We start from the raw sequence: 15,530 nt of genomic DNA, 5'->3' as shown, positions 1-15,530 counted from the left end.
CTAATTGAAAGTACTGTTCATTATGTGTTTAATGATAACACTAAAGTTGTCCCTAAAAGCTGCGTGGACGTCTGGCAAGATATACAAGCAGCCAGGGAACACCTGCGACTCTGGACCTCACCTGGTTAGAAGCGCAGCAAACAACTTAATGTATGTTTTTGATGTTTATAGGGACCCCCTCGAAAAAGAGATGGAACATCTCAAGGGGCTATCCCTTAATAAAAGAATTGAATTGAATTGAACTTGGGCAACTTCGGCAATTACATCCACCCCCTTTCCGATGAAAAGTGGACCCAGTTCGAAGCAGATGAACGCGCCTTTAGGAAATTATTGGACACCAAACTGATCGACGACAAACAGAGGATTCCGGAAATGACCCGACACAATGGAACAGACTGATTCCCCTAACAAATGATCAGTGTGATACATTGGGGGATGTCATCAATCATTCACCCAATACACCTGATCTGACATTAGTCAGTGAACAGGATAAATCCATTATTCTGGTAGAAATTGGTTGTTGTTTTGACAGCTACATGGAAACGTGCTTTTCCTCCAAAATATTGAAATACCAACCATTGTGGAATGCATTAAACAACTGTGGCTATTCCTGTAAAACCATAACATTAATCTTTGGCAGTTTAGGCCATGTACATAAAATGTGTGTGCGTGGCTTACAGATCTGTGGACTCCCTAAACAACAGGCAAAAAGATTGACCAAATTCTGCTCAGTATCCAGCATAATCGGGAGCCTCTTCATCTGGAGACGGAGATGCCACATGTATCCTTAAGACACTCAGTGCGCAGTTTCTTTTAGTTTTGTGTAAACTCCTATAAAATTTGGCTTGTGCTATGATAAATGTCTATCTGTCAATCCAAATAAAGAAGTAAACTGTGTGTGTGTGTGTGTGTGTGTCCGTGTGTCTTGTCTTTCAGCAGATGGATAGCCTGAACATTATAACCCCCCATTGGCTATTGACTATTCTTTTTTTTAATATGTTGTTTATTGGGTCAGAGGTGGGCTGAGAGACTTTCAAGCAGGGCCCAGGTTAGAAAAAGGAAGTATACAGTTTACTCCTGACTAGGACAGAGACCACCACGTCTGACTGCTCCAAACCCCAACCCCACCACACCACACCACCCATCCATCCATCACTCACGCAAGAGTCTGAGATAAGGACCACAGCTCGCCTCCCCTGCACTCCACACAGCAAGACAAACAAACAGGTGATAGGGCCTAATCAAATCTATTGATCCATTTGCCTGACTTCCACTCCAAAAGGCTAGAATGATAAGCCATGGAGGAAAAAATAACCTCTTGGGTTGAAAGGGGGGAAATGCTTTCAGCTGTTTTGGTTTGTGGGGGTACTAAGGTCATGCTTTCGTGGGGGTTAACTGACTCCACAGCCTGTGTAATGGTCATCACAGTGTTAGTCATGTGCTGTTATCTCTTGTTTGGAAATGTTTTGTTTGATGGCGTCAAGATCACATGTAAGGATGTCATGGAATGTCCCTTGCTGAGCCAGCCTTTCTTTCCAGAGTCCTGGAAGACAGCGTGTGATAATGTATGACACATGCTGCTTTGTAGTAAATGATGTAGCCTATACGTACATGGACCACCTTACTCAATAAATAAGGAGTTACACTTATCTATTGAATACTTGTTACAGAAAGTCATCAAAGCCAGCCATGTGGCATGTCTTTCTATCACTTTTAAACTTTGTCAATGATTCGCGCTAAGCCCCCCACACTTGGGCTTGCATGCCCATGGGGACCCCGGTTCGAGTCCGGACGGGGTCATTTCCCAACCCTACCCATCTCTCTCCACACTCGCTTCCTGTCGCACCTTCGCTGTCCTGTCTGAAATAAAGGCCCAAAAAGCCCATAAAAATATCCTAAAAAAAAAAAAAACTTTGTCAATGATTATTCTTTGTCTGTATTTTATATGTAATCCAGTCAGTTGAGCCACAAGGTTTCAAAGACACAGAGGTCATGTAAAAGAAACTGGTCAACATTAGCAAGTCAAGAAGAAGTGCCATCAACTCTTATAGCCAAAAATAAACTAATGAAATGACCTTCATTCATACAGCCATCCCAAGACACCATACTTAAGTCACACTGTCCTTAAACTGCACATTTTAGTTTGTATGGTGTGGAGAGCGAAATGAACACTGATCCATGAAAGTAACATTGATACTTCCGGCGACCGTGCCACAACTATAGACTGTGTACAACTTTGGGGTCCATCATTGTATACAGCAAGACCTATGATAGCTTTGGCCAGGCCCAAGACAAAGTCATCTGAAAGCCCAAAGCAATCCAATCAGGACTCAATTATCGTCACCCCCTCTCCCTTGGCCCGGGACAACTGACCCCTTTGTCCCCTTCTGTCGGCTTCCCCAGTATACAGTCTATGGTCCCAACTCTTACGTTTCTGGAATTTACCACAGCTCAGAATTCTGGCTGGCCACAGTGTACTTCCAGGTTCCAGTGGATCCACTAAAGGACTTATCTGTAAATAGTATGGTGTGTTCCTTGATGAGTCATACCCTCTCCTCTCCTCCGTGACAGAGTCCTGAAACACATGACACATGCTACTAACTACGCAGTAAAAGGGAGCATGTCTAAGCACTTTATGCGACCTTCATATCAGAGGGAGATACCGTACAAAGGCTGACACAGAAGAAGTTCTGTGCACAACAGCATGTCTTTCTCATGTCTCATTGTCTTTCTGAACATGTCTGATGGTCTTTCTCTCCACAGAGGCTACGTGTTCTGCTGAATGTGTCACTGATGAGTGCAGGAGGAACTCATGAATTGCTGCAATCAGTACAGCATTGCATGACACATTATTTTTTTCATAACATGGGAAAAAGAAAAAAGAAAACGTCAATATTTTCAACATAGCTTAAAAAAGAACGCATGGAAGGTCAGGTGCATTGGAGGTGACCAAATGGTTGTGAATAAAATCTTGGTCAGCATGACAGAGGATGGACACTCGTCAAAACAGCGGTCTACATTCAAAAAAGAGTCAATGCATGTTTTACTATAGATTGAAAATATCAGCCTGTAGTCTGCCATTAAAGAATAAACTGTACATTATTCAGGGTTCACAAAAACCTCAAGGTGCACTGTGTAAGATGGTGGCCAGAGTAGGTACTGTTCAGTGAAATTGTGGGGTCTACTGTCAAATTTGATAAAATAATACTTTTCATGAATATTCACTTGTGAATTAATATTTACTGGTATGACCAAAGTACAGTAAGTATTTCAGCTAAAAATGCCTATTTCTGGATATTCAAAATGGCAGACCACAGAGTCGATCCCTCTTTTCTCGATGAAAAGAGCAATTTTCCCAGTAATAATGAATACTTAGAATGTGATGGTGGTGGTAAGTATTCATGAAAAAGGTAACATTAGTGAATGGGCAGCATTAATTCTGGAAATAAACTAAACATATTACACAGTGCACCTTTAAGATAGGGATTGGAAAAATAGCCTTGTGCAAAACCTCCTCCTAAACCTTCAGTCACACTTTCAGCAACTTCAACTCAATTCACTTTCAACTAATCCACATTCTCATATATTTCACCAAAATCCAAAATATCCCTAACTTCCCTAACTGTGAACCCTTGTAAATCCAACAATGTAGACAATGGCATAATTCTGCCCTAGAAAGTGGTCCGTACACCAGGCCTAGTACTGGCCAGAGTCCACCTTCTTGGCAGCGTCCGGAGACGGGACGGGACCACAGGCATTTTACGGGGTAATGGGCAGCTAATGCTGATTATAGCAGTGGGGCAATAAACCCACTGAGCAGCGGCCACTCAGACCTTTACAGCGGCCTCTAAAACTATGGAGGTGGGCCGCCAAACTAGCTCGGAGTATGAGGACCAAGGGCCAGTTGTCTAGTGCCCTCATGTCCTCCTCCACCATCCCATCCATCAGGCTTCTCAACATCTGCATAATAAATTGAGTATATTGCAGAGAGAGAGAGAGAGAGAGAGAGAGAGAGAGAGAGAGAGAGAGAGAGAGAGAGAGAGAGAGAGAGAGAGAGAGAGAGCAAGAGAGTGAGACACTCTTTGGACCTTTGAACCTCTTAAGAGTAAAGAGTAAAGCTGCAACCCAAACAGAATTATGTCGTGTGCGCATTAGGACTATATTGCTTATTAAAGGGCCAGTGTGTACGAAGTAATTTCAGTCGTTTAGTTTCAAAATATATGAAAATGTACGAATTGAACTTGAAAAATGATGGTGGTAGTAAATATCCATTAAAGAGATACAATTTGTGAATGGACAGCATAACACACTCCAACTTCAAGTTATAATGTGTAGTTGGGTTACATAAATGAAGGGAAAGCCTGAAGAAGTCCCTCATGATGCAGGCGCAAAAGCAGCCTCTCTATGAACGCGGGGCACGTGTGGTCTATGAACTCGCACTTTAGAGTAAGTGCCCGGAATTGGATTAAGGTGTGAGCCAGCTATGGAAAAGGAGATTATTTGTGAATAGTATCGTGTAACTTAAAGCTATTATATGCAGGTGTTTTTAAAATAAACACACACCGTGAATGAGAGCATCACTGCTTGTTGCAAACCTGCTCCACAGCAGCCATGAGCACAACTGCCATTTCAAACTACCAGCATCACCAGCTCCTGTGCCCATCAATATATTTTTAAAGATATTTTTAGGGCTTCTTAAGCCTGTATTTGTGATATGATAGTGAGAGAGGGACAGGAAACGAGTGGGGAGAGAGAGGCGGGGAAGGACTGGCAAATGACCCAGGCTGGAATCGAACCCAGGTCGCTGGCGTAGTAACTCAGTGCCCTATCGTTGGGCCACAGTAGAGCCATGCCCATCAACATTTCCACAGGAGATTTGTCGTCAATAGATAAGCATTCTTAATTCATAAGTTCATAAGAGTCCGATGTAGTAATGTGTGTCCATTATCAGAACAAAAAGATTCCATTTTCGAACACACAACATTCATTTATCCCTCAAGCCCATAAGGGGCACATGTTTAGGAACAAGAACCAGAGTTAGAGGTCACAGCTGTGTGTGTGTGTGTGTGTGTGTGTGTGTGTGTGTGTGTGTGTGTGTGTGTGTGTGTGTGTGTGTGTGTGTGTGTGTGTGTGTGTGTGAACTGCCACAGCTTTACACATGACCCTTGTTTGCTGTTTTGTTCCGTGGCTCCTTGGTCTTTACTCAGACAGGACATTGAAGACGGAGACAAGAAAGCAGTGAGACATGGAGCACGGTTGGGAAATGATCCTGGCTAGACTTGAACTTCAGTTCCTGAGGGCAATGTTGCCCCTATGAGACTCAGCATGTCAGCATCACAGTACTCATTCATATTAGATACAAAACTGCATTAGAAAAAAAATAAACAGAAATTAAGTGAATAAATATAAAATATTTTCCCCTCAAGTGATGAAATCCAGTGCCATTTCTCTTCTGGGGTTCTAATATAATCTATAATATAGTCTTTAACGTATTGCAAAAAGTGAACACTTCTGCTGAAAACAAAAAAAGATGGGAGTGTACTGTACACATAGTATGTCCATGTAGATGTAGATCCTTGAAGGATAGTGCAAGACAAGAAGGCATGTGTGTCCAGTCTGTAACACTACTACTGTCAGCATGCATTAAGCCCGAAGAGCAGGAAGCCGGGCCTCATTTAGAGCCATAAGGAGATTAAGTTGAATGGGATGAGGAGAGAGCGCAAGCCCCAACTTGGGCGCGCACCAAAAACCAATCAACTCTGACTACACATGCACACCTCAGCGTCATGCTAGTCCCACGGATGTGATGCGTTTGACGTAGACACACACACAAATTAAACACGCTCTCACGGCAGTCAAGAACTGTATGAACCCAAACAACCTTCTCACATAGGCCCAAGTACCGCAAATAGACTACAGATCCCCGTCACTCAGCACCATAAGCTACGACCAGCTCCATGATGGCTGACATTGTCAAGCCAATAGGATCATTCGGGACAGTTACAAAGAGGAAGTCAGTGAGGTAATGCATTGCGTCCATTGCTCAGCGCCAAATCCAATCAGAATCCTATGAAACCAGCCTGGGGTGCGTTTCCCGACTGTTGCAATGCAATGTCCTATGGGAAACCTACATAGTTGCTAACTGGTTAGCAACGATGCTTTCGGGAAACAGAGTCCTGTAGGCCTAAAGTTATGAAGCAAAACTGATTGTGAATCCATTTTTACCGAATTGAACAGGCAACAGGCGGAATTGAGAGACCAAGATTTCACAGAAGTCTCATAGACTTATAGTAGTTAGGTCTTTTGAGAAAAGATAGAAACAGCATGTGTTAATGTAATGAAGCGTCACTGACACATAGCCATCGTCATTGAAGGTTTATTGTCGTGTACTGTACTCAACATACATACACCACAAAACAAACCAGGCAAAATCGCATAATGATGCTTTAAAAACGAAACTATTTTTAGAAAACGGCATCATAAAATAACCTGTGAAAGTAATAAAATAGCATGTGGGAAAGTATTGGTTAGAGAGAGAGACCAGTTTACTGTGACTTCAACACAGCCAGTTCGATCCAACAATATCTCTGCAGTACTCTCTTCACATTTTTAGTCTTTGTTACTACTCTATGTGTCAGAGAGAAGACATTTCCTTCCTTCTCATTCTCCAACTTGGGCTTCCCTCTTTAAGAGTCACCACATTCATAATTCATATAAGACAGGGGCAAACAAGCCAGTCTCACACGCATTTCTGCATGAACGTTTGCCACATTGAAAAATATACAGTATATAAAGTACATACACCCAGTAACTGACCGACATGGGCACATGTGAAAACACAAAAGAAAAGCATAAAGGGATTCATGATTTTGAGCTTGAGGTTATTTTGTCTGTGCTCACAGCCGTTTGTGACCAAAAGTGCCACGGCCATTATCAGTCAGTAGCAGTTGTGTGGAACTGTCAACCAATCAGAAGACGAGATTGAACTTGTTTCTGTTCTGATTCGCTGGGCTGCTGGGGAGGGACGAGGCCAAATCAATCAGAAGACCCGATCGAACTCGGTCTGGCTGGTGGTGGTGGGGTTCCTGTTCTGATTGGCTGGCTGCTGGGGGATGTGGCTCCTCCTCCTGGGCGGGGCCAGGTATTCGAACATGGAGGTGTTGTGCGTGGAGAGCATGTTCTTCAGGTCGGAGGGCATGGGGTCGGACCAGAAGAAGTCGTGGTTGAGGGCGTCGTCGCTGTCCACGCGTGTGTTGGGGTCCAGCACCAGGAGCTTGTCGATCAGGTCCAGGGCGTAGGGGTCCTTGACGTAGAACTTGAGCCGGTCCTTCACCTTCCTCTTCTGGCCCTTGGGGAGCTCCATCTTCTGGTACAGCTCGTACTTCTTGTCCACTGAGGGCCACACCTTCGAACATGAGGGGGGGAAAAAACAAGAGTGTTAGTAATATGCACCGTCGAGGTAACTGAGAGCGCGCACACGCGCACACGCGCACACACAGGGTGCATCCCAATATGTGACCTTGCCTCCTCCACTTGCGCTTGTCTCCTCGTCCTGCCTCCTGGCCCCTCCTCCGTGGAGAAAACGATAAAGTTTCCCAGCTGTCAGCCTAGCCACAACAATTTTTGAGGGACTGTTTTTCATTCACCATCCCAATTGCAAAAGAGAAAAAGACTCTACAATTGAGCTTTTGCAAGATATTGAAATATAATGCTGTTGTCAGTGATGTCATCATGACGAGAAGCAAGTGGAGGAGGCAAGGTTGCATATTAAGACGCACTAACACACACACACGAAAGAGAGAAAGCTCAACTTGGTTTGTGCCCTACGGTCACATACAGGGCAGTATTTAGAGGGAAGGCTGACCTTATTACATAAAGCATCTTTTCGCAACAATATTTGATATGGATGACCAGCGAAGACCAGTAACTACTCCGTTGAGTTGATTTCTTTGAAAATGTTCGTTTTTGGGGCTTTTAAGGACGTGATCGGACATGCAGGTGACTTGCCATTCTGAAGCAGGTTGGTATGAATCAAAATTTGGCAAATATCCAAGACAGCAGTAAACATTAAAAAAAACAGTGAGGGGAGTTCTAGAACATTGCAGACAACTCGGAAATGAGGCTTAATGTTGAAAATACCGCAGTTATCCTTTAAGCACTTCTTCCTCGTGTCCTTGCACCGAATTTGGCCTGGGCATGACTAAAGCACAAGTAACGTTGCAGTAAAGAGTAACATAAACAATTCACATAAAACTTAAAGTACAACATGCGGGATCTATTAAAAGATCACTCTTTTATCTGTGCATTTAATTTATCATGTGAGTACAAGATACTATGTCGGTCTGAAACGGCTCTGCTTTTCAGAGCGCTTGCACACTACTTGGATCCATTGACCTTCGATGCATTACCACTAGTTCAACACCATGAACACAATACCCTAACCTAGTTCTACTCAGCGCACTGAGGCCCTCTGCTGGTAGCAGATGGTGCAGTAGGCGCCACTGATTTGGTAACGCGATTGCACCGGAGACGTTGAAGCAGAGAATCGTATATATGAGAGAGATAAAGCAGGCGGCTTCTTTTCCGGTATCCACTTTACGTCGGGTGAACGCCCCTTTAGGAGACCTTCGATTAGGAGACCTTCGGAGTCTCAAGGTTGAGAATATATGGAGTCCCCTCAGCGCTGTAGATGGCGGTAGCGCACGTCTTTTGCAAACACCACGAAAAGAGAAGGAGGGACAACTCCCCCTTTTGAGGACACTCCTTTGCATTGGATGGGCGTGTTTTAACGGATCTCTGTCTAGAATATCTCTGGTTGAAGGTTGAGACGAATCAAGCCTAGGGTGCATCCCAATATGTGACCTTGCCTCCTCCACTTGCCTCCTCCACTTGCTTCTCGTCATGATGACATCACGGACAACAGCATTATATTTCAAAATCTTGCAAAAGCTCAATTTTAAAGTCTTTTTCTCATTTGCAATTGGGATGGTGAATGAATAACAGTCCCTCAAAAGTTGTTGTGGCGAGGCTGACAGCTGGGAAACTTTATCGTTTTCTCCACGGAGGAGGGGCCAGGAGGCGGGATGAGGTGACAAGCACAAGTGGAGGAGGCAAGGACACATATTGGGGTGCACACTTGGAACTTTTCTGGGATCCATGTGGCGTCAGGTGAACACCCTTTAAGACAGGGGTGTCAAACTCAAATTGACTGAGGGCCAAAATAAAAATCTGGAATGAAGTCGCACTCCACAATTATTTTTTAAAAACGGACTAAAATTGTGCATGCATGCACTTCACACTATAGTTAAATTTCACAGTCACTCCTTCCCATCATATTTGTTAGTTCAAATGTGCCTACACATCCTGTGACACAGCAAATTTCATGTTCAAGTCATATTAGACTATACATTGATGCTGCATGAGGTCCAACTGTAATAGACATTTGAAATGATCTTGAGGGCCAAATATAATGGCTCCGCGGGCCAAATTTGGCCCCCGGGCCTAAGTTTGACATCCCTGCTTTAAGAAGACCTTAGTTTAGCAGACCTTTATGAGAGTTTAGGTTGAGAATAAATGGGAGTTCCCTTGGCACTGTAGATGGCGGTAGCGCACATCTTAACGCCACAGAACTAGAAGAAGGAGGGGACAACGCTTACCAGAACATCTTTGACGGCACCATGCAAGGTTCTTGCAAAGTTGGGACAATCTCCATTGATCCCCCACATATAAACAACTTGAAAGTCCAATGGAAGCCACATGGTATGCGCATGGAAGAGGAGAAAATCTGTAGCTCCTACCAGGGGTGAACTTTAGTTTTCTCCCCACCAGTCACTGTGGCAGGTAGATTTTAAAATCTACCAGTCACTCACCAGTTTTTTACCAGTCAACTCATGTAACGATAACAATACAAGTAGTAATAATAATAATTATTATCATTATAACTTAAACTATTATTATTACAGGGGTGATAGTGAAAAAAAATTCTGAGCCTGAACTTTTCCCCCTGCTCTAACGATGACGACAAGATGCATAGTGACGTAACGTAGGCCTATTTTGACACATTATTCAAACATTTAATAGCCTCTGTATGACCATTATTGAAGCCTGATAGTAGAAGAAAACCCTGAACCTGTAACACTTTCTGAGATAAGAATAACCTAATGGCTAATTATTATCAATGTTTTTATTTTTTGCAAACTCTGTCAAGCCTGAAATCAGGCATGGAGCCTGAATACTATCAGCCCTGTTATTAGAATTATTATTATGATTACATGTTTATATGTCTGCGTCAGGTTGACCATGTCTTGGATTTTTATATGCAATTTCCTGCATTCTAATCAATTTCAAGGTGACGAACGGAAAATTTACCCGTCAGCCTTGAAATGTACCCGTTATTGGCAGGTGGACTGCTGTAAAGTTCCCACCATGTCTCCTACTGGAATAAGGGCATACCTCTGGCGTGATGGAGCCACACAGCTGGCTGATGAGGGTGAGCTGGTGCTGCTCCGTGTTGCCCTGCATGATGGGGCTGCGGGTCCACATCTCGGCCATAATACAGCCAGCTCCCCACAAGTCAATGGGCGGGCCGTAGTCTCGCTCCCCTGCAAACGTTACACAAGGGATACACAATCAGCAATCTGGCACTGACTCTTAAGGAACACGACAAAAAAATTCACAACATTTATAATAGTCCTACACACAGTAGGTGAAACAATTAATACATTGGCCACAATTTTGTATGTATCCATCTTGTACAAACACAAACGTAGAGTTCACCCACTTACAGGCGAAAATGAATAGATAAAATAAAGGAGTATTGTAATCCCACTGTCTGATGTTTAAGACTTCTGACTTCTCAGAAATGACATCAAATGCAATTTCACATGAACAACACTTGCCTATGATTGGTCAATAGGTGGAACCAGCCACACATACGGCAGACGAGCCACACGCACGCACACAGACACACACACAGACACGCACACAGACACGCACACAGACACGCACACAGACACGCACACCCAGGCCATCTTTCTTACCCAGTAGCAGCTCAGGAGGTCTGTACCAGAGCGTGACCACTCGGTTGGTGTAGCGGTTTCCCTGGCTGTTCTTGGCCAGGCTGAAGGCCCTCGCCAGCCCGAAGTCAGCCAGCTTCAGCACTCCCTCTCGTGTAATGAGCACGTTGGCCGCCTTCATGTCCCGATGCAGGATCTACAGGAGAGACGGGCCAACCACGTTAAAACAAGAACTCCAGTACATGCAGTACTGTGACATAGTCCAGCACTATGTCACTATGTATGACACTTTTCTATATCTCCAATGTTTTGTATGCCATTCCCTGTTTATTTATTTGTGTACCCCCCTGTTTTTTTTCACATACTCCAAATATCATTACAAAAGTTATTCAAAAGTCATCAGCAAACACCTTAGTCATTATATAGCACTGACATTTCGGACAAGTCCCCTTTGCTCCACCTTTGGGGGATTGATTAAAACCACTGACCTGTATACGTCATTGATTAAAACCACTGACCTGTATACATCATTGATTAAAACCACTGACCTGTATACATCATTGATAAAAACACTATATGGCTATGCACTAGGGTTGGCAACGGTCAATGAATAAAAAACGGGACAGTTCATTTTGGCGGGGGTCTGCCAAACTTACAAATTACATTGTATTTATTAGATGTAATTTCCTGCATTTTAACCCATTTTAACCTCACGCGTGTCCCGTTCCAGCTCAATAAGGAACCTGTATTTTTCCTTATAAATACGGGACGATTCTGTATTTCAAGGGACGGTTGGCAACCCTACTATGCACAGATGTTGGAAATGCAAGCGGTTGCACCAAAGGGCATTCCTACCTTGTTTCTGTGTATGTAGTAGAGGCCATTCAGCAGCATCTGCATGACCTTTTTGATCTCCGCCAGGGTGAACTTCACATGGGCATTGCTGAGCAAGCCCGCCAGGTCGTGTTCACAGAAGTCAAATACCAGGTAGATGCTGCCCTTGTATCGATTAAACTGAGTGGCTACAGTGAACAAGAGAAGGGGGAAGGGGGTGAATGTTTTCTAGAGAACAAGGAATTTACATCAAATTTGTTAGCACGGCAATAAACATGTAAGCCAGGTGTGAGATGTTTACCCTTGGTCCTGCATATTTCGATTAAGTTCACTACATTTTCATGTTTGAGCAGCTGCAAGATCTTGATCTCGCGAAGAGCGGTGATGGGGAACTGCAGTGATAAAGTAGGGAGGCAATATTTTAGCATAACAGCAGCAAACCTTCAAACGTTCCATCCGTCTTGGTAAACTACATGTTGGTTTAGAACTGTGCGTGGCAGTCTTACCCCTTCTTTCTCATTTTCCATGAGCACTTTTTTCAAGGCCACCCTTTTCCCAGTCTGCCGATGTTTGGCTTTGAACACCTCCCTATAACCCATGGATGAAAGTCAGACAGACACCAAAAAAAGACACAGCAGGGGGTAGCAGCTACTGGCATTTACCATCTTGCTAAAAACATGACACATCGGGATGACACGAGCCAACACCTCTCTCACTGCGCAGGCTTTGCACAACAGGGCCCACAATTAACAGACATCAACAGTTAGAACTACATTCCATATTAATAACCACCATAATTCACATATCAACAACAAGATGCAAACGGAGCCTTAATTAGATGCCTGAAACTGGATTTGACAGGCTAACGCTAATCCTAGCCTGACACAGGCTAGTTTGCCAACACAACGCTGGGGAGCTCCGTGGGTAAACCGATGCATCATACCAAATAGTCAGTTAAAATGTTGATACGCACCCAAACGTTCCCTGTCCGATTTTACCAAGTTTCTCATATTTCGAAAACTCGTCGCAGAAGGGGAACTCGACCCCATCATAATACTTCGACATGATGGCGACATCCCGCTCCGGCCTGTTGGGCAGATCACAACACCAAAATGTTCCGTTATAAACGGACAAGTTGTCATCTCAGATATCATATTCGCCTGGGAAAGAAGTTAATAACATAATAGAGTAACTGTAAGTGGTAACATTCGCACATTTCTGTTAAAAACATACTTATCGCCACTGCCACCGGAGTTTGCTCCTTTATCTCGCTGCATCTTTGTTGATTCCTTCGTGGTCAAAGGATACTAGTCTAGTGCGAAAAGATACGCTACAAACACACATTACTGCCACCTACAGGTGTGGAGTACATTATGTAATCCACTAAAACCCATAGTCTGATAAACTACCACAGCCTACAGTGGTGCTCATATGTTTACATACCCCAGCAGAATATACGCTTTCTCTGCGATTTTTCACAAAATATGAAAGATTACACAAAACCTTTTTTTTTTTCACTCATTGCTAGTGACTGGCTTAAGACATTTATTATGTGTTTACTCTTTCAAAAGCATGATCACAACCCAAACTTCCCAAATGACCCTGTTCAAAAGTTTACATACCCTAGTTTCTGATGCTGAATATGGCCCTGTTTAACATCAAGGACCGCTCTAAATTGTTTGTGGTAGTTGTGGATAAGGCTCTTAATGTTCTCAGATGACAAAACAGCACATTCTTCCTGGCAGAATGGTTGTTTCCTTTAATATCTTTGGGTGTCTTGCTGGAACCTCACATTTGAGGTTTCCCCTGAGTGGCTCAATGATGTTGAGATCAGGAGAGTGAGATGGTCGCTCAAAAACCTTCATTTTATTCTTTCTGAAGCTAATGACGGGTTGATTTGGCTTTCTGTGTCGAAATATTGTCATCTTGGCACTGTTGGAATTTCAATTCAGAAATGCGATATGAGGGGTTTGGTTGGAATCAAGCCAATGGGTAAGGGAATCATTTCATTGCAATGATCATTGCAAGGGAAAATGTTCAGGAGGCATAGGACAACCAAAAAATAACTTCAGGTGAAATATAGGACAACATGAAAAAATGTTTTAAACTGTACAGGAAAGAGGCACTTGAGGAAAGATGGGCTGTTGGGGGTTGCCAGGAGAAAGCAATTACTACAAAAATGCAAACATGTTATTTTGCATATGATACACCAAATAGCATAGTGAGAAGCATCAGAATGCATGTGACAAAGTCATTTGGAAAAATGAGATCAATATGGAACTTTTTTCAGCCACTATTAACAGTACCATTTGGAGAACAGTCAACGGAGCCTATGATGAAAGTTACACCATCCCTTCTGTGAAACATGGTTATGGACCACTGATGTCATCATGGGGACATTTGAGTTACAAATGCACTACACTTTTGGTCCATACTCACAGAATGATAAATACATTGCCCTGTGAAAAATACTGGAGGAAACTTGACACTCATCAGCCTTGAACCTGCACATGGTCCATTGTTTGGACATGCCAACATGACAATATTTCAGCACAGAAAGCCAAATCAACCCGTCAGTAGCTTCAGAAAGAATAAAATGAAGTTTTTGTGCGACCTTCTCACTTTTTTGATCTCAACATCATTGAGCCACTCAGGGGAAACCTCAAATGAGACGTTCCAGCAAGACACCCAAAGGTATTATAGGAAACAACCATTCTGCTAGGAATAATGTGCTGTTTTGTCATCTGAGAACATTAGGAGCCTTATCCACAACTACCACAAACAATTTAGAGCGGTCCCTGATGTTAAACAGGGCCATATTCAGTATCAGAAACTAGGGTATGTAAACTTTTGAACAGGGTCATTTGGGTAGTTTGGGTTGTGATCATGCTTTTGAAAGAGTAAACACAGAATACTGCTAATAAATATTTTAAGCCAGTCACTAGCAATGAGTGAATACAAAGGTTTTGTGTAATCCTTCATATTTTGTGAGAAATCGCTAATAAAGCGTATATTCTGCTGGGGTATGTAAACATATGAGCACCACTGTAAATCTGAGCGGGTGGCGCTAGTTTACTAAAGCCCTGTTCATTTTCAGAAAGGAATAGCCCCTATAATGTAATATAAATGTCCCTGAGTAATTTCATGAACAAACCCATGGAAAACATTCCCACTTTGTAACAATGGCCAGTTTTGGATATGCAGTGAGCAATTGTGAATTTTGATGAGATTCATTGAACTACCTCACTTTATCTGTAGGCCTATGACCACTGATTGTAATTTGCTGCTGTGCGTGTTTAAAATTGTCCACCAGTAGCCTATATTAGCCTTCTTATTGCACTGTGTGTGTGTTGTACATGTATGTATCAGTGTGTGTGTTGGCAATGTGTCAGGGAGAGAATGTAAATTCATGCATCAGTAGGCTATGTCAGTTCTTATTGCACATTGAGCGTGTGTGTGTGTGTAAATGTCTGTCTTATTTATATGATTAGTTTAAACTGCACATTGGAGACTGGACAAACACAATTTCAAACTTGTGTTAACTCTGTTACATAGATTTTTAACAAAGGACACTTGACTTGATGACAATTATATTACTTTTATTACTTACTTACTACTATAAGGATTTGACCCACAGTTTACTGATATAGTCCAAATCCACACAAAATAAACACCAGACAA

The 15,530-nt window shown here is 42.9% G+C and overlaps 2 protein-coding genes across 2 annotated transcripts in view; both read right to left on the bottom strand.

The window, feature by feature from the left end:
* Nucleotides 1–15,530, bottom strand: part of setx (senataxin) — a 1,003,984-nt gene that overhangs the window by 37,940 nt on the left and 950,514 nt on the right. The window lies entirely within an intron of this gene.
* Nucleotides 6,361–13,178, bottom strand: cdk9 (cyclin-dependent kinase 9 (CDC2-related kinase)). Its single transcript, XM_063211198.1, has 8 exons — nucleotides 13,083–13,178; nucleotides 12,823–12,936; nucleotides 12,356–12,437; nucleotides 12,151–12,241; nucleotides 11,871–12,037; nucleotides 11,040–11,211; nucleotides 10,453–10,601; nucleotides 6,361–7,405 (listed from the first exon to the last, which is right to left on the bottom strand). Exons 1-8 carry the CDS (start codon nucleotides 13,124–13,126, stop codon nucleotides 7,040–7,042), a joined length of 1,185 nt encoding a protein of 394 aa, XP_063067268.1. The 5' UTR covers nucleotides 13,127–13,178; the 3' UTR covers nucleotides 6,361–7,039.

This window comes from Engraulis encrasicolus, chromosome 11 (genome assembly GCF_034702125.1).
Source record: "Engraulis encrasicolus isolate BLACKSEA-1 chromosome 11, IST_EnEncr_1.0, whole genome shotgun sequence".
NCBI classification, from domain to species: domain Eukaryota; kingdom Metazoa; phylum Chordata; class Actinopteri; order Clupeiformes; family Engraulidae; genus Engraulis; species Engraulis encrasicolus.
Note: the sequence above shows the minus strand (reverse complement) of the source record. Positions and strands in the feature narration are given on the sequence as shown.